This window comes from Penicillium antarcticum (assembly GCF_028974205.1).
Source record: "Penicillium antarcticum strain IBT 31339 chromosome Unknown utg000002l_segment0_segment0, whole genome shotgun sequence".
In the NCBI taxonomy this organism is placed as follows: Eukaryota; Fungi; Ascomycota; class Eurotiomycetes; order Eurotiales; family Aspergillaceae; genus Penicillium; species Penicillium antarcticum.
In genome coordinates this window covers 2796619-2816679 of record NW_026695300.1, presented here as the reverse complement: position 1 = coordinate 2816679, position 20061 = coordinate 2796619, and the positions used below count along the sequence as shown (strand labels likewise).

The 20061-nt window shown below is 50.3% G+C and overlaps 14 protein-coding genes across 14 annotated transcripts; 5 read left to right on the top strand and 9 right to left on the bottom strand.

The window, feature by feature from the left end:
* Positions 1 to 118: 118 nt before the first annotated feature.
* On the bottom strand, positions 119 to 1123 carry N7508_002039 (uncharacterized protein; the record flags this gene model as incomplete). Its single annotated transcript, XM_058460105.1, has 4 exons — positions 119 to 126; positions 188 to 488; positions 565 to 986; positions 1045 to 1123. The coding sequence occupies 4 exons, from the start codon at positions 1121 to 1123 to the stop codon at positions 119 to 121; spliced, it is 810 nt and encodes a 269-aa protein (XP_058323637.1).
* Positions 1124 to 1472: 349 nt separating this feature from the next.
* On the top strand, positions 1473 to 2338 carry N7508_002038 (SDR family NAD(P)-dependent oxidoreductase; the record flags this gene model as incomplete). Its single annotated transcript, XM_058460104.1, has 2 exons — positions 1473 to 1816; positions 1876 to 2338. 2 exons carry the CDS (start codon positions 1473 to 1475, stop codon positions 2336 to 2338), a joined length of 807 nt encoding a protein of 268 aa, XP_058323636.1.
* Positions 2339 to 3275: 937 nt separating this feature from the next.
* On the bottom strand, positions 3276 to 4336 carry N7508_002037 (SMP-30/gluconolactonase/LRE family protein; the record flags this gene model as incomplete). The annotated part of the gene is made up of 2 exons (XM_058460103.1): positions 3276 to 3582; positions 3651 to 4336. 2 exons carry the CDS (start codon positions 4334 to 4336, stop codon positions 3276 to 3278), a joined length of 993 nt encoding a protein of 330 aa, XP_058323635.1.
* Positions 4337 to 4546: 210 nt separating this feature from the next.
* Positions 4547 to 5475, top strand: N7508_002036 (class II fructose-bisphosphate aldolase; the record flags this gene model as incomplete). Its single annotated transcript, XM_058460102.1, has 2 exons — positions 4547 to 5136; positions 5205 to 5475. 2 exons carry the CDS (start codon positions 4547 to 4549, stop codon positions 5473 to 5475), a joined length of 861 nt encoding a protein of 286 aa, XP_058323634.1.
* A 97-nt stretch (positions 5476 to 5572) lies between these two features.
* On the bottom strand, positions 5573 to 8072 carry N7508_002035 (Zn(II)2Cys6 transcription factor domain-containing protein; the record flags this gene model as incomplete). The annotated part of the gene is made up of 4 exons (XM_058460101.1): positions 5573 to 6685; positions 6734 to 6787; positions 6839 to 7895; positions 7993 to 8072. The coding sequence occupies 4 exons, from the start codon at positions 8070 to 8072 to the stop codon at positions 5573 to 5575; spliced, it is 2304 nt and encodes a 767-aa protein (XP_058323633.1).
* Positions 8073 to 8622: 550 nt separating this feature from the next.
* On the top strand, positions 8623 to 9414 carry N7508_002034 (Dimeric alpha-beta barrel; the record flags this gene model as incomplete). Its single annotated transcript, XM_058460100.1, has 3 exons — positions 8623 to 8812; positions 8869 to 9056; positions 9097 to 9414. The coding sequence occupies 3 exons, from the start codon at positions 8623 to 8625 to the stop codon at positions 9412 to 9414; spliced, it is 696 nt and encodes a 231-aa protein (XP_058323632.1).
* Positions 9415 to 10801: 1387 nt separating this feature from the next.
* N7508_002033 (uncharacterized protein) lies at positions 10802 to 11396 on the bottom strand (the record flags this gene model as incomplete). Its single annotated transcript, XM_058460099.1, has 2 exons — positions 10802 to 11019; positions 11075 to 11396. 2 exons carry the CDS (start codon positions 11394 to 11396, stop codon positions 10802 to 10804), a joined length of 540 nt encoding a protein of 179 aa, XP_058323631.1.
* Positions 11397 to 11974: 578 nt separating this feature from the next.
* On the bottom strand, positions 11975 to 12955 carry N7508_002032 (uncharacterized protein; the record flags this gene model as incomplete). Its single annotated transcript, XM_058460098.1, has 1 exon — positions 11975 to 12955. The coding sequence occupies one exon, from the start codon at positions 12953 to 12955 to the stop codon at positions 11975 to 11977; it is 981 nt and encodes a 326-aa protein (XP_058323630.1).
* Positions 12956 to 13849: 894 nt separating this feature from the next.
* On the bottom strand, positions 13850 to 14260 carry N7508_002031 (uncharacterized protein; the record flags this gene model as incomplete). The annotated part of the gene is made up of 1 exon (XM_058460097.1): positions 13850 to 14260. The coding sequence occupies one exon, from the start codon at positions 14258 to 14260 to the stop codon at positions 13850 to 13852; it is 411 nt and encodes a 136-aa protein (XP_058323629.1).
* Positions 14261 to 14317: 57 nt separating this feature from the next.
* N7508_002030 (uncharacterized protein) lies at positions 14318 to 14845 on the bottom strand (the record flags this gene model as incomplete). Its single annotated transcript, XM_058460096.1, has 1 exon — positions 14318 to 14845. The coding sequence occupies one exon, from the start codon at positions 14843 to 14845 to the stop codon at positions 14318 to 14320; it is 528 nt and encodes a 175-aa protein (XP_058323628.1).
* Positions 14846 to 15283: 438 nt separating this feature from the next.
* Positions 15284 to 15927, top strand: N7508_002029 (uncharacterized protein; the record flags this gene model as incomplete). Its single annotated transcript, XM_058460095.1, has 3 exons — positions 15284 to 15420; positions 15537 to 15768; positions 15820 to 15927. The coding sequence occupies 3 exons, from the start codon at positions 15284 to 15286 to the stop codon at positions 15925 to 15927; spliced, it is 477 nt and encodes a 158-aa protein (XP_058323627.1).
* A 412-nt stretch (positions 15928 to 16339) lies between these two features.
* N7508_002028 (uncharacterized protein) lies at positions 16340 to 16801 on the bottom strand (the record flags this gene model as incomplete). The annotated part of the gene is made up of 1 exon (XM_058460094.1): positions 16340 to 16801. One exon carries the CDS (start codon positions 16799 to 16801, stop codon positions 16340 to 16342), a length of 462 nt encoding a protein of 153 aa, XP_058323626.1.
* Positions 16802 to 17659: 858 nt separating this feature from the next.
* On the top strand, positions 17660 to 18332 carry N7508_002027 (uncharacterized protein; the record flags this gene model as incomplete). The annotated part of the gene is made up of 2 exons (XM_058460093.1): positions 17660 to 17798; positions 17848 to 18332. 2 exons carry the CDS (start codon positions 17660 to 17662, stop codon positions 18330 to 18332), a joined length of 624 nt encoding a protein of 207 aa, XP_058323625.1.
* A 269-nt stretch (positions 18333 to 18601) lies between these two features.
* On the bottom strand, positions 18602 to 19863 carry N7508_002026 (tyrosinase family protein; the record flags this gene model as incomplete). The annotated part of the gene is made up of 4 exons (XM_058460092.1): positions 18602 to 18805; positions 18881 to 19431; positions 19484 to 19631; positions 19684 to 19863. 4 exons carry the CDS (start codon positions 19861 to 19863, stop codon positions 18602 to 18604), a joined length of 1083 nt encoding a protein of 360 aa, XP_058323624.1.
* Between the last annotated feature and the right edge of the window lie 198 nt (positions 19864 to 20061).

The window sequence follows — 20061 nt, the reverse complement described above, 5'->3', positions numbered from 1 at the left end:
GTAGTGTAGAAATAGTTATGCCGGTCCGACTCTCTACTAGAAAGTAATGATATAGAATCACCTGAATCCCAAAAATCTATAAACAAGAAAACTAACATCAATCATTCCCATAAAATTTTCAACAGACTAAAGAAGTTAGCAAAAAAAACCCCCTCCAAAATAAGAACCAAAGTATGGTGAGACTTACTGCCAATAACACCATTAACAGGGATATCAATAGAAGTAGTGTAGCTGGCAGCTTCACTAAGCAGATAAACATAAGCCCCACCAAGCTCCTGCACCTCAGCAAGACGAGGGAAGCCTCCATAGTACTTAAGCTGCTGTTCCCAGTCAGGCTGCTGGGGCACCCAGTAAGTCATAGCGGTATTGACCAGGCCAGGGGAGACACTATTAACCCGGATACCGTACTGGGCCCACTCCATTGCTAGGGTGTGTGTCATGTTGCGGATTCCGGCTTTGGAGGCGCCGTATGGTGTTGAGGGGACGCGCTAGAAGCAAATAAATATCAGTACAATGGGACGAAGGGCGATGAAAGCAGAGACAGGGGAGTATATGTATACATACCTTGTTAGGACGGTAAGAAGCCATAGAAGCAGTAAACACAACTGAGCCCTTAATGCCAAGCTTGATAAAGGCACGGGCAGCAGCACGAGCAGTATAGAATGCGCCGAAGAGGTTGACGTTGAACAAATTCTCAATCTCTTCCTTAGTGAAATCAAGGGCGGCTTTGTGATGGGTTCGGCCAGCGTTGACGACCATTCCATGCAGTGCACCGGCTTCGGCGATGATCTGGTCGACGGCAGCTGTAATTGTTTCTTCTTGTGTGACGTTGGCATTCACGGCGAAGAGCTGGCCTGGGAAGCGCTTTGACAGGGCGGCAAAGTCATCGCCTGTTTCGCCGATATCGATTGAGTATACCTTGGAGGCTCCGTTGACGAGGCAGCATTCTGCGATGCCGAGGCCGATACCTCGGTTGGCTCCGGTGACTTTTTGGTTCCATGTAAGACATTTTGCTAGACCTGAGCAATATTTTTTGGTACTTACTTGCGATGACCTTGGAGCCGAGAGTGACCTGGGTCTGCGGGACAACCGCGGGGGTGGTGGAGGTGGAGTCTGAAGTCATGATGAAGATATGAGGATATGAAATCGGGGGATTGGCTTTGAATGGAACTTAACTTGAAAAGAGTTGGAAATCCGCGTTACTTATAGCTATTCTCTCGCATTGATATCATCGCAAAAGACTTGTATTGTCTCACAAAGCCCTCGAGTCGAACGTGGTGGGGTTTGGAGAGTTCGGGTCGACCCCCGAGACGAGAGCCACGATCGTCATTTTTCGGGGCCAAAACACGCCAATTTCCGTCTGGCGCGGGGTATTGTTCCATATGAAAGCTCACGAGACCCAACTTGACAGATTTCCTATAGTCCATCTCAATCCCTCTCCTCTCCCTCAATTCATCACACCTATATTCACAATGGCTCTCCCCGCCTGGAACCTCCTCAAAGGCAAGACCGCCGCCATCACCGGTGGCACAACCGGCATCGGCCGAGCAATTGTTCTGGAATTTGTCCGTCAGGGGTGCAACGTCGCAGTGAACCATCTCGGCCTTGACAACTCCCACACTCACAGCCTCCTCGAGGAAGTCAAAGCCATTGAGAAGCAACAAGGGGCCAGCGCGGGCAAAGTGCTCGAGCTCGCCGGCGACGTCACAGCTCCGGAAACTAGCAGTCAGCTCATTTCCGAAGCCGTCAGTCAATGGGGGAAGTTGGACATCTTTGTCGCCAACGCGGGAGTCTTTAAACAAGCAGAGTTCCTCAAGTGGGTTATGATCAGCGGATCTATTCGTGAAATCGCCTATGCTAATAATCTACTATCAGAATTGAGCCCGCCCTCCTAGACCACAGCGTCGATGTGAACGTCAAAGGATGCTTCTACTCCTGCCAAGCCGCCGCCCGCCAGATGGTAAAGCAAGGCCATGGCGGCTCGATCATCGGAATTTCCTCCGTCAGTGCCCTAGTAGGCGGTGGCCTACAGACTCACTACACACCTACCAAGGCGGCGATCCTATCTATGATGCAGTCTATGGCTATTTCACTGGGTAAAGATCAGATTCGGTGTAATGCGCTGATGCCTGGTACCATCAATACAACGCTTGCTGATCATGATATGAAAAACCCGACTAAGAAGGCTGCGCTTGAGGCGCGGATTCCTCTTGGTCGCATTGGGAGTCCTGAAGATATGGCTGGACCAGCGGTCTTTTTGGCTTGTGAGCCGATGAGTCGTTATGTTAATGCTTCTGGGTTATTGGCTGATGGTGGTATGTTTAGTAACTTGCAGTGATTTTGTGGTCGTTTAGAAAAGTACATAGATTCTGTTTTGTTTATTAGCCTCGTGCAGAAACATCAGATATCTTTCATTTGCGAGATGGCAGTAGAGAAAGGCCAGCAGCGAACATCGTCAATGGCGATGACATCCGCATAATATATCCTGGAAATGACAAACACTGAGACGGGCAGATAACCGACGGACGCACAATGAGAAGCTTCTCTTTCGCAGATGAGGGGCCAGTTCTGCCATCATCTCAGTAGCTTCAATGATTACAGGTGACCAGCGGTGTAAAGGCCTCATTAGATTGATGGACGAGGTTGTGTGAGTAATGATTCCGATGTTATTCCGTATTTCACACAGCTCCGATTCCGCGTGTCCGAGGTTAGGTATGAGGATGTCCCCGTCAAGCACAATTAGTCGACTTGGATCGCAGAGCTTGTCGACTGTGTCTGGAGACAACCATTCCCTACACCTAGCTTGAAGTTTTCTATAAGGGATATAATCAGCATGGATGAAACGTGAATTAATTGTGGCTTATCAATTCGATGTAGACTTAATTGATACCTCCCCGGCAGATGAAGCAATTGCGCGACCCGGACGTGGCAGTGAGCAGACGATGAATGAAGGCTGTGCCGAGAAAGTCAGATCCACCGGTCACTAGAATTGATTTCCCTTGATAGTATTCCTACATCTTCAGCAACTTTGAATTTACATGCGATCAAGCAAGTAAAATACTCAAGTATAAGAGTCAGAACGGAACAAAGTATGATGTTTTCAAAAGCACCAGGAATATTGGTTTCATTCAACACCTTCGATCCTCGATCCTCGATCCTCGATCATTCGTTTGGGTCTGAATAATCCGCCTAGGAAGTTCAAATAAGCGAAAATGATAAATGTTCGCTAAATATATGTCTATTGAGTACTCCAGCTCTGTACTCTACATCAACGTCTAAATCCCAAGCAAAGCCCCTTTGACATGACTGCCCAACTGAACCCTCCACAGCCGATGCTCATTCAGTGCGAAGATCTCACCTTTCTTTCCAAAACAAAAGTTGGCACACCCTCCTTCAATCCGAATCCGCCCAAGGAGAACACCACCAGGCGACCAAATATGAATCCCATCTCCACAACCACTATAAACATTCCCTTCCATATCACACTTAATGCCATCAGGAATCCCATTATTGGTCATAGCAAATAACCGCCGATTAGTAAGGAACGGCTGCCCACTATAAACCGACATGTCGAAAGCATAACTATTCAATATCAATCAGCATATAAATCCCACCCCCAAATCAAATCAGATAGAAAGATGAAGACAAACATAGAAGAAACCCGATGGGGATCATCCGTCCCATCCCCATGATGCCGATCAGTATCAGTAACATAAACAGTCCCCTCATCAGGCGAAAAACAAATCCCATTCGGCCTCCCAAACCCATCAGCAACAGCACGAATACTGCCATCAGCAGTGCTATAGCGATAAACTTGACATGGCAGCTGAGGCTTAGGTCTATACCCCTGCTCGAATCCATAAATAGGATCCGTGAACCAGATCGATCCGTCCGAATGTACAACGACATCATTGACCGAGTTGAACGGTCGACCTAGGAAATCGCCTACGAGCAGCTTCGACGTGTACGGTGCTCTTGTTGACATTGTGTACAGTCCGCTTGGCTCATTTAGGTTTCCCTGGCCGCATATTAGGATTTCGGCGTCGGAGTAGTTGACGCCGCCGTTTCCCATTGGGATTTGGGGGTCGAGTTCTTCGACGGTTACTGGGTTGGTGGATAAGTCGATGCGGGTGATTTGGATCTTCTGGGCTTTGGTGTTGGCATCTATGCATCGGTTGCTGGTTATGAAGAGGCTCTTTGCGGATTGTATGTAGATGCCTGCTTCGTGGGCGAAGGGGTATGCGTCATTTTGGTGGAGGAGGTTGATGGTTGGGGATGGACCTAGGATGCAGTGGAATTTGTCGTTGTGAGCTTGGAAGGCAGTGTTTTCAGACATGATGCTGTGTGTAGCTTCTGCAAGTGAGAGAAATAGGGAAAAGAGAGGAAGCGGGTAAAAGGAAACAGGAGTCTGGGGTGTACTCGTCTCGAGGTCATCTCCACCCCCCACTCTCTCCCACTCCGCAAGTTGACAATTTATAAGGACTCCATTGGCCGCACTACCAAACCACAAACGTCAAATCCCTCGTCTCCAAATATCCAATCCAGAATGTCCTGGAAAGAAAGCAACCGCCACAAAACCATCCTCTGCGCCGCGGAAACCGGCAAGTACGGCGTGATAGCAGCAATAGCCTACAACATTGAACAAATCCTAGGCCTAGTGCTTGCCGCCGAAACTGCCAAAAGCCCCCTAATAATCCAATTCTTCCCGTGGGCCATAACAGCAACAAATGGCCTGCTAGTCCGCACAGCAGCAGAAGCCGCCAAACGCGCGAGCGTCCCAATCAGCATCCACCTCGACCACGCGCAATCCGAGGAAATTATCAAACGCGCCGCGGATGAACTCCCTTTTGACAGTATCATGGTTGATATGTCACATTATGAGAAGGAGGAGAATCTGACCAAGACCCGGGCGCTTGTGGAATATTGTAATGCTCGGCAGATTGCTACTGAGGCTGAGCCTGGGCGCATTGAAGGGGGCGAGGATGGTGTTATGGATACCGAGGGACTGAAGGCTTGTATGACTACCGCTGAAGAGGTTGATGAGTTTGTTGCCACTGGTGTTGATGCGCTTGCGCCTGCTTTTGGGAATGTTCATGGAGAGTATGGGCCTGTCGGGCCACAGTTGGATTATGAAACGTGAGTTTGGGCTTTTTGTTTTTTTTTTTTTGTTTAGGGGTATGGATACTGATCCTGGTTGTTGCTAGATTCAAAAATATTCGTCAACAGGCTGGTGGACGAGTTCATCTCGCGCTTCATGGTACCAATGGTTTCTCGCCGGAGACGATGAAGCGTTGTATTGCGGCGGGTGTTACCAAGATCAATGTTAACAAACTTGTCTTGGATGACTACTATAATCATCTTCATGCCAATGTGGGTAAGATGCCGCACACTCAGTTGCTTGAGGAGGGGATTCAGAAGGTGGCCGATTTGACTGTGAGATGGATGGAGATTTGTGGGTCTGCTGGAACGGCATGAGTGATGTTTCCGAGAGAGGATACTGTATATAATTTGATTTTGACTTAAATCTTCAGTAGCTTCAAGAAATGAATTGAGTATCATTTGAACGTTAATCCTATGATCTGGTAGGCTCGTGCAGGTCCCAAATTTGCTGCAACTCATCTCCTAAGGAACGAACCGGCCAGCCGGTCCTCTTCCTGCATGATTCTAATAATTCCAATATAGCATCTCGGGCGTGAGGTTCATGGGTAAATATTCCAGCTACGTTAACATTAGCATTCGATATTTCTTCCTGTGCTAGACTGAGCATACCAATAAATAAAGCTTGTGACGACATGAGACTAGACGCATCGTCTTTTAAAGTCATAGCAATGCCACATATTCTCTCCGCGGAACGCTGGATGATTATTTGTCGCTCCAGATATCGAGTGAGCCCTCCGAGGCTTGGCTCGTGGGCTATCAAGAGGATACGCGCTGCGGAATAAAATTGCATGGCAACAGCTTTAACGAGGGTTAGCTTCAATACTTCTACTTCGGCAAATTTCTTGCTGGTCATCCAACACTTACCAAATGCAGGGGGACGAATCCAGACAGGACAAAAGTACCCCTTCTTCTCACGAGAGCTAACAGGCAAAGGGGAGAACTCAATAGTCAAATGGTCCCGCCAGTCATCAAGCATAGATCGAAGATACTTAGCCTTATCAAGTCGACGCTGAATGTATCCCTCGACTGGTGGACCCTCCTCGGCACAATAATTGATTACTTTAGCAGTGATATACACCGCACGCGCAGCAAGTTCATGTGGTGATAGTGCCGAGAGGGGTTTATGGGGAGTCCAGAATGTCAAAGTCTTGCGTTTTTCTCGGAAGGCAGCCCAGACATCCTGACAGAGCCATGCCCACCAGACAGCGGCTTGTAATCCGCCTGATTCGCCGTGGATAACTTGAGATCTTTGGATGAGGAATACGCCTTCCAGATGTCGTTCCCAGTCATTAGAGGAGTTGTCTAGCATTTCGTAGGCTGAGATGATGAGGGTTGTTGAGAGGAGTTCCCAGCTTGTCATGTAACTGGACTTTTGCATTGCTCTTTGAACATAGTGGAGAGTTTGGTAGTAGTACTGGAGGGCTGCTTCTTTGTTTGGCAGATCCTCGTTGTCGAGATGGGGATTTAATGATAGATGGCGACAGGCTAGAGCGAGAATGGCGTTCAATAGTCCCGCATTCCGTATCTAGCGATTGATCAGTCTGTTTCTCTGATGGAATCCACGATCACTTACTGCCAGATGTGCAACAAGCGTAGAAAATTGGCTAGTTGGGTCAAAGAGATCGATCTGAATCTAGAGTTAGAGTAGCCAAAAAGACCAACGAGAGCTTTAACTTACCCATTGACTAACATGTTGTACAAAATGCTCAAACAGAAAATGTTCCCGAGGCAAAAGCCCAATCGGCTGTCGAGACTGCCAGATATGCTCATCTTCACCCGCATTGCTAGACTGCGCAGGTGAAACTATGGAGCCTTGGCCCACGATCCCATTAACATGAGGAAGATCAAGTACCTGTGTAGCTCGTTGCAGAGAAGTGATCTCTACTTGATCACCAATTTGCGGGCACTCAAATGGCAGACCGTCATTTGCAAATCCAGTTGGTATAGTGGGCACTTGTTGGTGATCTCTGGCTGCATCATTTGCCAACAGATCAAACCACCAGCTTGCTGCCGCGTTCACGGTTGGCCCAGGGGAGGAGAATGACCCGGTTACCGATTGTAGAATATATGATGCATCGGAAGGAGAGAGGTCGTTTGGATAAAGTGCGGCGGGACTTTGGTGAGCGGTCAAGTCAACACTCGCGAGGTGATCATGCCGTGCGTGGGGCGTTGGCGCATGGGGAGTCGAAGCGTGGGGTGTTGGAGCATGAGGGTTGGGCACCTGAGCAGGTGGTGCCTGAGGATAATAATGCTGAGACGGCAATTCCTGACGTGCCTTCTCATGTGGAGGTAAAGTCCGAGGGGACACATCTTGCGGCGAGGCCTGCGGAGGGAGAGTCTGAGTAGGCACCGTCTCAACAGGCACAGCTTGAGGCGTACCAACCTGAGACGGAATACCAGCATCCCCTTCAGCTTGCGACCAAGACAAACCTCCAACCCCAGACGCAACACCAGTCTCAGCCTCAGATGCATCACCACCACCACCACCACCACCACCACCCCGCGCCGGACTATGTTGCCTCACCCGACTCTGCACACTTTGTGCCCTAGAAACCGATGGCGAAATAGACCCATCAATAACAGTATCCAGGAAATTCCGCCTAGGAGCCGGTGTCGTAATCGCACTGGCACTCCCATTCCCACTCGCGAAATCGCAAGCCCGCCCATGCTTCCCACAAGCCCCACAAACAGGCTTCACCTCGTCGCATTTAATATGACGCTTGCGACATGTGAAACTGTCGCATACGCATTAGCATCGCGCACTGGGCAATTGCAATTACCCCGGACACGGCACGGGGGTAAAGCGGGGATGAAGATGCAAGGGTATCTTACCATCCATTCGTAGTGCGTAAACCACGACCACGCGACTTGCGCGTACGTGCTCGTTTCGCAGAGGCGGATTCTGTTGCCATTTTTGTTCGCCAGTCTGTGTCTGTGTGTCCATGCGAGTCGAGGGATCTGGACTTTCGCGGGGTTTGCGAAGTGATGCGGGATTTTCCTCGTCTCGGGGATTGAGGTGCGGAGACGGTAGGACCACTTTGGGTCGGGCCATGACGAGGGAGTTTTGCTTTTCTTCCATGCTCCGTTATAGCTCACCTTTCTTCCACCCGATACCTTTGTGCTTAACCGAAATGGCTGTTTTGTCATAGCCGGGAACGAACTTCTGTGTTCCCTCTCTCAATTTCCCCTTGCCAAGCCCTGGTGAGTTGATGCTTCAGGTATAAGGCAGCAAGCTGACTGATAACTTAGTTAACTAACTCTGGCAAGCGCTCGGGACCTCATAATGCAGTATTAATCAAAACGTAAAGGATACCTGATTTCTCTTACTAGTTTCCCTTCCGTTTTAGCCTACACTTTACCACTTTCCACTCGTTTTTTTTTACTAGCGGCTGCCTGCATATTTAAGTCCGAACTCAGATCTCAGATTCCAAAGATACTTTTTTTCATCTCAAATCTTCTGCCATGGCGGATCCTACTGCAGACACATTACAGAACCTCAACCAAGAAATCCTGACCTGGACTAGGCTACAGGTTCCCAAAGACCTGGAGCTGGATACTGAATGGGCTGGATTAGTCCAGCCACTGATTAGGGCATCCGGACACGAGGGGTCTAGGTGGGCAAAAACTCCAGCGTTCAGACATGATTCTTCTGGTAACAGGTGAGCCGTGCATCAAACGGGCAAGACTCGGCTAATTTATGTCATAAAGGATGGAAGACAACTTTGGATCGGAGAGAATTCATAGCCTCGCCTTCCGCCCAGCTTTATCAAGAGAATCTGAAGAGTAGAGGAAAAATACACGTGTCCTCTCATGAGACATTTTCTCGCAGGATTGTCCACATCGACGCCTTGCTCAAATCATACGTTCTATTTTTCTGGATCTACTTTTCGGCACCTGTGACCGAAGCCCATAAAGCCCAAATTTCGAAGCTGAAAGGCATTCGTGAAACGGCCCGAGGAATTAATGGTCAGGATTTTTGTAACGAAAAATGTCAACTTCATTTTCCTACAAAGATGTGAGCCACCCACACCGAACTTGTTGCATGGCCAAGAAGCTCAGTTGATGCTGTGGCCACATTTCTGGCGAAATGCGGAAGCGACCGAGTATAGGCACCGTGGAAAATATACTAGGTCTGGTAATCCTATCTTCGGCGGCAGAACCCTACTCGAGAGGTTCGGTGATCTTCTGGATAAAGTAGGACCCATGAAATGGAAGAAAGATTTTGTTGATTTGAAGCCAATCACTTATGTTTGAATATCTCGCTTTTTTGGTTTGAAATTCAATTCGGTGGAATATTGGAGAATTCAATGCATTGGTAGTGACTAATTTATAAGGTCTCATGCAATTATCACTATAGCTCTATTGATCATACGATATTCTGATATTCTGATATTCTGTAGTACAAGAATCTATGCAATGGAACTAATGTGATGTACACCGAGACCAGTGAGAAATTAGTGAGAGATAAGCCACAAACGCCGGAGCTCATTAGCGCTGTATATTCTGGCGTATAAAAAAAAAAAACTAAGGCAGACTAAGTGGCAACGTCTAGATGCCACTGAGACAATCTTGCCAGTCACCAGATAAGTCGCTCCCCGAATCTCGTGATGACCCCAAAGCATATAAGCTGCAAGTAACCCCCCACCCCCTTCCCCCCTCAGATCATCATTCCACCCTGCTTTGAAAGACCAAAGGGCCAATTTCCGCCCATCAACCTGTCGACGGTAAACAATGTATCAATCGAGGAACGGGACACCGCAGTGGACTTTGTCAACCGCCATAGCTTTTGTACTCGATGAGAAGGACCCTACAACGTCAACTGAGTACGAAGGATTTCACTAATACTTATGCAGTGCGAAGATTTTTCCTAGCCAAGCGTGATTCTCATACAAACAATGAAAACGCTGGTTTCCCGTCTGTTAGTAGTCAATAGTTTGTAGGATTTTTAGAAAGTAAAGAGGAAGAACATAACGATACTTTTTTGTGGCTTCTGTGCAGAGGAGCACCATATACCCTTTGAGACCTGATTGAGAAGCGTTGCATCTCTTGTTTAGGTTGTTAACGGCTGGAAATCTAAACATAAGCACCTTCAATAGAATATAAAGTACATACGACCACAGGGTGTGGAGAACAGGGCTTCCCGTCCGCTCAGCCGTACTTAAGCCACACGCCGGTAAGTTAGTAGTTAGGTGGGTGACCACTAGCGAATCCTTACTGTTGTATGTTTTTTTTTTTGCTTGATTCGGAAACTCCCTCTTGCCGCCCTTTTCTGTTAGTAATTTTAGTTTCTATTTAGAAAATACTATTGAGCTATTAAGCTATGTTCTAAGAATAACGTGGTACATAGGAAAAGTGGTGGTGGGCCATGATTGGGACAGGATCTATGCGATAGGATTTTGATGTGATACAGAGCTGATGCAGAACGAGAACAAAGCTAGACCAGCGGGAAAAACTCCTGGAGTGTCTTATACGAAGAACCAGTTGATTTCAAATCAATTGAACGTCTGAACTATATAATTTGCGGCCCGCTCACTGAACACCGTTTGGAATCGCCAACGTCAGCATCTCAATGTCTTCCAATCGAGATAGCTCGCTTCATCTTCGTGTCATGCAAAAGGAATCAATTAGGTTTCCTGCCTCACTAAATCAACCGTTGTGCAATGAAATGAGCCTCCAATACTGTTAACACGTTCAAATGGACGGGGTATGGACGAGGGTTGATGAGATAGACTAATTTTGTATGCGGATCAACCCATGTAATCATCTTGTTTGCAGACAGGTCATCAGAATCATCCTGCGTTCTGGTCATGTCTTGATCTGCGGGCTGTGACTTGGGAAACCCAAACGAGACTTCAAAGTCTAGGCAATCTGTGTTATCCCAGCGACTCAAACCATTCACGACTTTTAAAGTCACTAGCCTCGACCACCATGTTTTGACCATCCAACACTAACGCATTCAGACAGAGCCATAGACTGGTCATATAAAGAGGGAGGGACCCTCGGTTTTCTGGTGTTAAGGGATATGGCCGAAGCTCCCAATCAGCCTGCACCATATGCTTCCTCCGGACTTGCTCGGTGACCTTTTTCGGGTTGTAGACAGGGAGGCCCTGGCAAAAAGGGAGAATTGTTGCGTCGATGTGCATGGCATTTGGATCATTCAACTCAATCATTTCAGCCTTGTATCCTTTAGGGAGGTTTTTGATGAACCCAATCCCCACCCGCTTGATTCGTGACATTGCTAAGCTGGCCAATGATTGTGGTGCCGAACCTCATAAAATCTGCTGTGTCGAATGCTGGACGACTATTGTTGATTATCCATTGACCATTTATGGTGCCGCCATCATCAAGCAAGGTGTTTGCAAAACTGTCTCTTGGGTGGCGACCAATTTTTACTCGAGGATCAAGAGCCAATTGATGGAGTCTGAAACACCACCAGTTTATCAATTTCAGACCACGCAAAGCCCTACCCATTCCGCCGTTACCTCCGTGCCAGGACCCCCATCCTGCCACCAGAACGAGAGGTAGACGGCAGCATGCGACCGCCCGAAGGGCCAGCCATGTATTGAAAAACATTGGAACGCAGACCAGAAAAGTCAGCGTTTAGTCTACCCACAATACGAGACATATTGTATTTCACGCTGCTGAGACTTCTACTTCGCTTACCCACCTAAACCAGAGACACTGCGAGGTCTCATAGGTTTTTGGTCGAAACCCTCGACCCAAATTGGGGTTTGCGGAAGCCTAGTGAGCCCTAGACTCCAATTGACAATACAGTATATGGCTTATATGGTTAGGACACGCTTAGCTCGCCTAGTCAGACGAAATTAGCAACCCAAACATCCATGGCCCTGACTCCTTTCCGACCGCCCTGTATACCCTCTAAGCTCGCCTCACACGCATCCCGTGACGCAAAAACCACCGCGCGTTCCCTCTCATCACTCACTTGCTCCTCTACTTCCCTTTCGAATGAGGAAGAAAGACAAGCAGAGACTTCCCATTGTCCGTCCAACAGCCCCTCCCCACCTTGCACGAGGGTCTCACTCTTCAGCTGCCACCCGGCAGCCAGAGCTAGCTCGATAAGCCGCTTTGGCCCCAGCATCGTGCGGACATTCGAGTCGCTGTTCTTGGATTTACGGCACTCCAGCGCTGCCTGGGTAAGCGCAGCTAATATGTGAGGCTGGGCAGAGGGGTGTGTCGCTACTAAAGACCACTCAGCAAGGAGGAGACGCTTGCTGTGCTGCTTGAGGGCGCGGAAGGTGGAAAGGATCAGCGAAGGGGAGGCGAAGTACCATAGGCAGTGGGCGAGCACTGTTGCATCGAAAGCCTTACTTTCATTGGCGGGCGGCGAGGAGCTGGAAGAGGGGGTGGAAAGCGAGGAAAGGTAGTCCAGGGGGGCTGTTGGACCCAAGAAATCCGCCCACCCAGCGGGCCTTGCGAGATATGATTCTGTGCCTGGCCGAGAGTGTACGGGGCACCTGCAAGAGCCATTAGTCGGCTGCTTTCCGCTCGCACCCCCAGGACAGGCAGCAGGGTCAGAAAAGCTAGAAGACTCACCATAATCCAATTCCGCTGGATCGACCGCCACCACTTTCCCCTGCTCGCCAACAGCATAGGCAAGGACAGTCGTGCAGTCCCCTTGCCCGCATCCTAGTTCCAGCACCCTGGAGTCAGTGGGAATGTTCCAGTGCTGCAGGAGCACCAGGCGGTGAAGGGTTTGGGAGTGTTGGATGTTCAAGTGGGTGGGGTCGTGTAAGGAGAGACGGGCGATAGAGGCGGCGTCGAGTTGAGTGGACATGTTGTTCTCGATGGGTGTTGGACACAAGACGGCTGAGTGGGTTTTGCGTAGCTAGGTGATGGAACTTGGAACTATAGCCTTCATTGTAGAAACCGAAGAGCTGCGGATGAGGACATCTTATAGTGTCAGACTTGGAGGGTCGCCTACCGCAAAATTAGTCCGGGGGTAAGCTACTGGGGTTTGATATTGTGACATATCCTTGTACTACTGTAACAAAGCCCCCTCCCCACTCTTTCGGGCATCTACCGGAGTATTCGGATTAAGATAACTCTGGGATATTCTGCCAGCAATTTCCTTGAAAACTTTAAGTTCTTTGTTTAGGATTGACCGTTTATGTGGGCTCGCTTAACGTATAATAAACCTTGAAGAGTGCCTTCAAAAAGTTTATCTGAGCTATGAAAGTTGAATAAAAATATCAAAATAAAGGATGATAGAACACTTTGAATAGCATCAATGTGGTACTCTAAGTGGGCTAATGGTATTGAGTGTTAGGTGGAACGCCTAGAGTCGCTAAAGTTTTGGGGGTGATCTAGGATCTTTCAGGGGATAGGGTCCGATAGGGTAGTTGCGGCAGGCTAGTGGGACCGAGGCTTGATCAGATTATCAATCTCCAACTGCCCAACTACCCCGCTTTTTAGATTGACCCTGTGAGCTCTTCGTATAGAATTCTTAGAATCAGACATCTCCTTATCTAACAGATTGGCCCCCACCAGTGTTCAACAAATAGGTCCTATTTCATGGGCGGGAGAACCGTCAGCGCAGTAGGCCGATTAGGTGGGTGTACTAGGGCTACCGGTGACCACGAAGTCGAAAAGTCACTAGACATACCTAGAGACGCGATCCTTCTACGTGAACAATGAGGCTGATCAAAGCACCATAACTATCCTGCCCCGCTCATTCTCTCCTTCTCACCAACTCAAACCCAAAGGTCGGCGCTATATCAATCTGCATAAATTCCACATGACACGCCACGCGCTGGCACCTCATCTCCACCACTAGACTCTCCGCCCCGCTGGGACAAGCAAACTCCAGTGTTGTGCTGTTCGGCTTGGCTGTGAGGTCTAGTACGCCAAGCAGCTCTCCGCGCACGGGAAGGGTCGAATACGATAAGGTATCAAAATCGAGCTCGTCCATAGTGGAAGAGACGGTGGCCGAGTTGGCCGAGGGCGCAATAAGCTGCCAAACTTCAATCTCCGTTATATCCCCCTTGACTATGAGGTCCTTGGCACGCGCAGAGAACTCGGGAGGCGGCCGCCAGGAGAGTGCACAGGCGTTGACGCCGGTGGAGGGGATAGGGAAGCGCATAATTGTCGAGTCCTTTTCTTGCGTCAGCAGCTGTACACAGAGCGGTAGAAACAGAGCCTATGTGCCCAGGTGGATGGTTTGTTGAAGAAAATGAGGAAGGAGCAAGTACGGAAAACGGACCTCGACAGTAACATAGACCTGCACCCCCTGACCCCACACGGCATTCTTCAATTTCCGGCTCACACGTGCAATTCTATCCGGCCAAGCGTGGTGATAGACCTGGAGAGGGGGGATGAATTTGGCTGCCCTGTCCAATCCCAGCCTAGCATCGCCATAGGGGAGGGCCTCGAGGTCAGAGTCAGAGAAGGGGTAGGCTTGGTACTTTGATAGTGTAGTGGGAAGGAGGGCGACATTCACAGCCGATAGCAGCGCTAGGGCGAAGGAAATGTAGATTATGAGCTTGGGCAGCTGGGAGGGCTTGGATGGCGCGAGGGCGTTGAGGTTGTCCGAGGCTTCCAACAAGGGGGCAGAGTGGTCGTCCTCGGAGGAGCGCTTCTCAGGAGTTGCGCTGGAGTCCTCGCCATTGTCGTGTAGCGAAAGGGGCGCATATTGGGAAGAGCTGGACTTTGCTTTGGAGGAGGACATGGCGAGGGGCGGTCAAAGAGAAGAGCAGAGAGGGCGTGCCGTGAGTCAAAGCAAGTACCGGTCAAGCAGGCAAAGGCGCCCGTACCAGGTAACCGCCTAGAAAGTAGGACCTGCATGACGCCTGGTACACCTTGCTACCCACCGCGCTCGCCAAAGATAGTAGAGTTACAGTGCATTAGAAAGTCGGCCCTACTGCATGGCCAAAAAGACCCCTGTGCGTTCGTAATCGCGGCCGAGTGAGGTGGGGACGGGTCCACCTCTATAGCTGCCCATATGTACTATCTGACGCCATCCAACTCGGCGACCAGCCATTTTAGGGGGGTGGCCGTAACGGCTTTTTCTAGTAGGTAGGAAGGGTCCGAAGGGAGTCACATCGTCTAAGGACACTTTATGTTGCCCTCGCTCTCTGCACCGTGCTGCACTCAACCTCTGTCCACTATGCCCTCCAATTTCGCCGCAATAACCTTCCTGCTTGCCCTCATCAACCTCACATCCGCCGCGCACGCCGGTTTCCACGTCCAGTTCCCATGGATGACCCGCGGTCCAAATGCCAGGACCCGGCCAGAGATAGATTGGTACAACCCTTTCTGCGGTATATTCCTCTCTGTCTCCGGTCTAGCAGCAGCGTAGGCTGATACATAGAAGGGGAGATAGTGCATAACCCCCAACGATACTCCCGCCACTCCCGCAGTTTCCTCTCGTTCTCCGGCCATCCTGGGGACCTTGTGACGGCCCTCTACACCCGAAATAGAGTGCCAAGGAAGAGAGATGACTTTCCCTACATTATCCTGCAGGACGTGCCCATCCAGCCTTCGGGGCAGCTGTGTGTGAATGTCACGATACCATTTCAGACCGAGGTCGACGAGATGGGAGTCATATACTTCGAGGCGAGGGATCCAAAGACGCGGAATGTGGAGCACTATGTCAGTTGCTCCAGATCGCAAATAGTAAAGCTGATGCTGATGAAAATATAGTGCTCCGACGTCAAGATGGCTGACATGAAGGCTCTTCCGGAGGATCATCCGGCTATGTGTGCGGCTAACAACGAGACACTTATCCCGATGCCAGATGAGTACCTGTAGATGCAGGCTAAAGGGCTGTCATGTCCTGCAATTATCATGCGTGGTTCGCTTCTAACGTGCAACTTTGCGCCCCTCTCTCATCTTAACGTACAACGGCTCAACGCAACGGCACTCTACTAGCTTGGAATGAAGCAGATTTACAGCTTGCTAGCTCCTATTTGTTTCTATCGAATCCAGAGTAATCATCGTAGTGCTACTGCTATCTATAGCGTCTCCGAATGAGCGATCCGTGATACGGCTTCATATACTCTTCATATATATGTATACTACTTTGTACCAAAATGTGGTGAAAAGAATACCCCCAAAGAGGGCGCAAAGTTGGTGGATTGCAGCGCTCGCCTGTAGAACATGCTATAGAAGTTTTTAAAGCTAGTTGTAGTTGAGACTTCGATCATCCACAGCCGAGCAGTGTCTAGACGTACACGACCTCGTCTTCATCTACCCCGTAGGTGTGACGCTTCTCGAGTGCGGTCTCGTCTTCATCCACCCCGTAGGTGTGACGCTTCTCGAGTGCGGTCTCGTCTTCATCCACCCCGTAGGTGTGGCGCTTCTCGAGTGCGGTCTCGTCTTCATCCACCCCGTAGGTGTGGCGCTTCTCGAGTGCGGTCTCGTCTTCATCCACCCCGTAGGTGTGACGCTTCTCGAGTGCGGTCTCGTCTTCATCCACCCCGTAGGTGTGACGCTTCTCGAGTGCGGTCTCGTCTTCATCCACCCCGTAGGTGTGACGCTTCTTGACCGTGCTAGAGAGATAGACATTGTTGATTGCATGTTCGACGCGGCGAGCCAAATCAACGGTGGGAACCGCTGCGGACTGAACAGGGAGCATATTCAGGCCGAGGCTGGCGAGGCTGAGCAGAGTGAAGGGGAAATGCATTGTTGGAGTTTGGCGGTGAGCGGATGCTTTCGATGGGCGAGGCGAGAAGGTGGGTCTTTGATGAGATGTTGTCTGTGCTCGTCATGCCCTTGGGAATTTATACGTTTCGCGATCCGAAGGAGAACCAGTGTGCTTACTACATTTAGGAATAGGTTGAAGTGACTCCTCAAAGTGGCGACTCAGATCTTCCCCTCATCTAGTCGACGATCACTACTAAAAAGAGCTGAATAGCGCATGCTTAAAATGTACAAGCAAATTTGGAATGCATATGGTGTGATCCGCCATGCAGATGATTAGTACGGACTCCATACGTTCCGTACCTGTGTACGCCCCACTCTCGCTTCGGACCGACGGGGTTCCACCGGTCCGAAGCGAGAGTGGGGCGTACACAGGTACATTAGTGTAGAGATAAGCTCAGCATTACCCACAATTCTTGCTCTTTGGTCCTAGTTGTAAGAGGCACGCGATAACGTCCTCAAACCTCATTGACTAGCCACCTGGCGAGAAATAAGCCTAATGCAGGGTGTAGTATTTAATTGCCCCAATGGTGATCCCGGTGTCCATCTAGGTACTCTCGTGATGAGTAGGGTAGTATTATTTGTGGAACCGCAAACTGCCCCGCGTGTGCTTCTCTCCTTACTGACAATCTCCACTTCACCGACAAAGTCCTTTGAGTAAGGGCTCTAGCGAATAGAGCATCTCGACAGTTGCATCTCCTCCCTTCCCCTCTTCGGGACCATCGTGACTTGCCCACCCAAGCCAGAGCGAATAGGGCCATAGCTATGTTAAACACTATTAGCACGCTCCTGATGCTGAACATAATCCCGTCTCCCGCTGCTATCCTACCAGCACACCAAGATGCTCCCCAAGTCCCTGGCACCCCAATTACGCGGCCTCTCCCTCGGTCTGCTCGCAGCGCTGAGCGTATGCCTCGTCCTGAATCTGGGCGCCCTCTTCTTCTCACTCCGCATCATAACACGTGGAACGCGAGGATATAGTGCGCCATATCCCAGCTACTCCTCGCACTCATGACTAACGAACAGTAGCCTACCTCGCCGGCGACCGGCCTCGTAATCTCCCCCTAAAGGTCCGCACCATCCAAGCCGCCTTCCACGACGACCCCACCCACTACGGGATGGAAGGCATCACGGCCACGGTTGAATGGAACGAAATCCGCCCTCCCGGCAAGGGTTTCGTTTTTCTAGGGGAGGAGCACTTCGCATTTGGTGTGTCGATGTGGCACCAGATGCACTGCCTTAACCACATACGCGCGGTGCTTGTCAACGGGGACGACGGGTCGGACCATACGGCGCACTGCTTCCATTACCTACGGCAGGGCATTCTCTGCGCCGCTGACACAACCCTAGAGCCGGGCGGCACGAGCATGAAATTGGCTAATGGGGATAGGGTCGCTGCAGGCGGGGGAACTGTGCATACCTGCCGGGACTGGAGACAGGTCCATGATTGGATGGAAAGCCAGCATAAGGAGTGGACACCGGACATGTATACGAGGATCCAGGAGTCTAGTTAATAATATAGTGGGTACAGGATGGGGAATCTAAATAATAGGTGTCGTATGGAGCTAGACAACTGTTCTTTGGGGTTTGTGTGGGAGAGTACGTAACTATGTGCGCAGAACCAGTTGAGCAAGGCACCTCGCTTCTCGTTTCCCTTTACCAAGAACGAGAAGCCAGGGAAGTGGCCGTAGGGGAGCAAGGTGGGGCGGAACCCCAACCAGACTGAATGTAACCCTGATATGACTGAAGTCCAAAATATGATATCAGTCTAGTCTAGTACCAGTTACTCCTCGTCCGTATACCGATAACACAACGGCCAACTCTCCGTATCAAACACCCTCTTCGGCGCCACAGGCACACTCTGAACATCGAAGGTCATCTGATGATCTGCGTGCGCGTCAAGGTCGTATCGTGGATCGGTCATATTGTGTAGGGTTAGGGGCATGCCGGAAAAGGCGGCGAAGTTGGATGGGTGGTGGCGCTGCCACTATACAACTCATGTCAGTAGCGTTGTACTGCAGGAGACATGGAGCGTGAAGATAGCATGGATTCGGGGGCGCACCTTACTCCACAACCGGTCAATTTGCGCATGATGCAGCCAAAAGAGCGGGTCATTAGGCGTGAAGCTGATAGCCATGCCCTGGCAATCCTCCTCCGACAGGATCTTCGGGCAATCTCCCGCCAAATCGCCCCCAACGAAATTGTGTACGTGGTTGTGCAGTAGTGCCATTGCGTGCTGGAACCTAAAGAAGTCGCCCGTGGTTTGCTCGGTCGAGTTGCGCACGAAGTCCGGGCTGAGGGTGCGGTTTTGAGGCAGCTCATGGGGGAACCAACCGGTTATGAGCGTCAAATTCCTCCGCAGCCGGTGTGATATCGGCCAGGAAAGCTCGAAGTTCCCGGTGGGGGCAAAAGCACCTGTGGTGACGATACAATCCGCCTCGGGGAAGGAGTCGCAGTCCCCTGTTCCACCCAGCCCGTACTCCGGTGAGTCCTCGAACACTGGTGAGCCGAACAAGTCTGCGTGATCGCGTGACCAGTCCCAGTAGGGTGTTGGCCCACTGTACCCACAATTGCGGCGGAGTGAGGTGTCGAATAGGTGGGTGAACCAGCGGTCTGCACTCCTGTAAGTATATACGCTTGGGGGAAGGCAAGGAACGGAACGCACGCCACGGCAAAAAGTAGGCATTCCTATGCGCGCTGTGCTCCACTGATGCGTGCGAGTAAGAGAAGTCGTCGTATAGGCTCCTCTTTCCCTCAAGCACCGTCTGGTCCTTCGTCAAGGACAATCGTTCGTGTCGTATGCTTGCCAGGCACTACTCGGGATAAGCAACGCGTTACCTACGGGGAGGAAGGAGAGCAGCCCACCTTGACAGCTCCCACCCACTCGGCTTTCTCGCGATTCGTCAACGTCCGCCATTCTTTGCGTGTAAGCAGCTTACTACACTTTTGTGGGTGTCCCTCGATCCCTTCGTCCGCATATGAGAGGTGGGCACTGGGGAGGACGGCGAGGATGGCTAGTACGAGGAACAAAATCCAACGGCCCATGGCTATAGTTCAGCCAGGAAGGGAGTAGAGAGCAGTTCGCGATCGTCGCAGTATTAATTAATGGCCCTAGCCTAAATAGTCTGCTTACTGTGCATGCTTCTGATCACTACTATTGATGCAGAGCAGACCCGCCTTTTAGATTAATCGCTAAGAGACCAGACATCTCCAGTAAGAATTGACCCCCGCAATTGCCCTGAT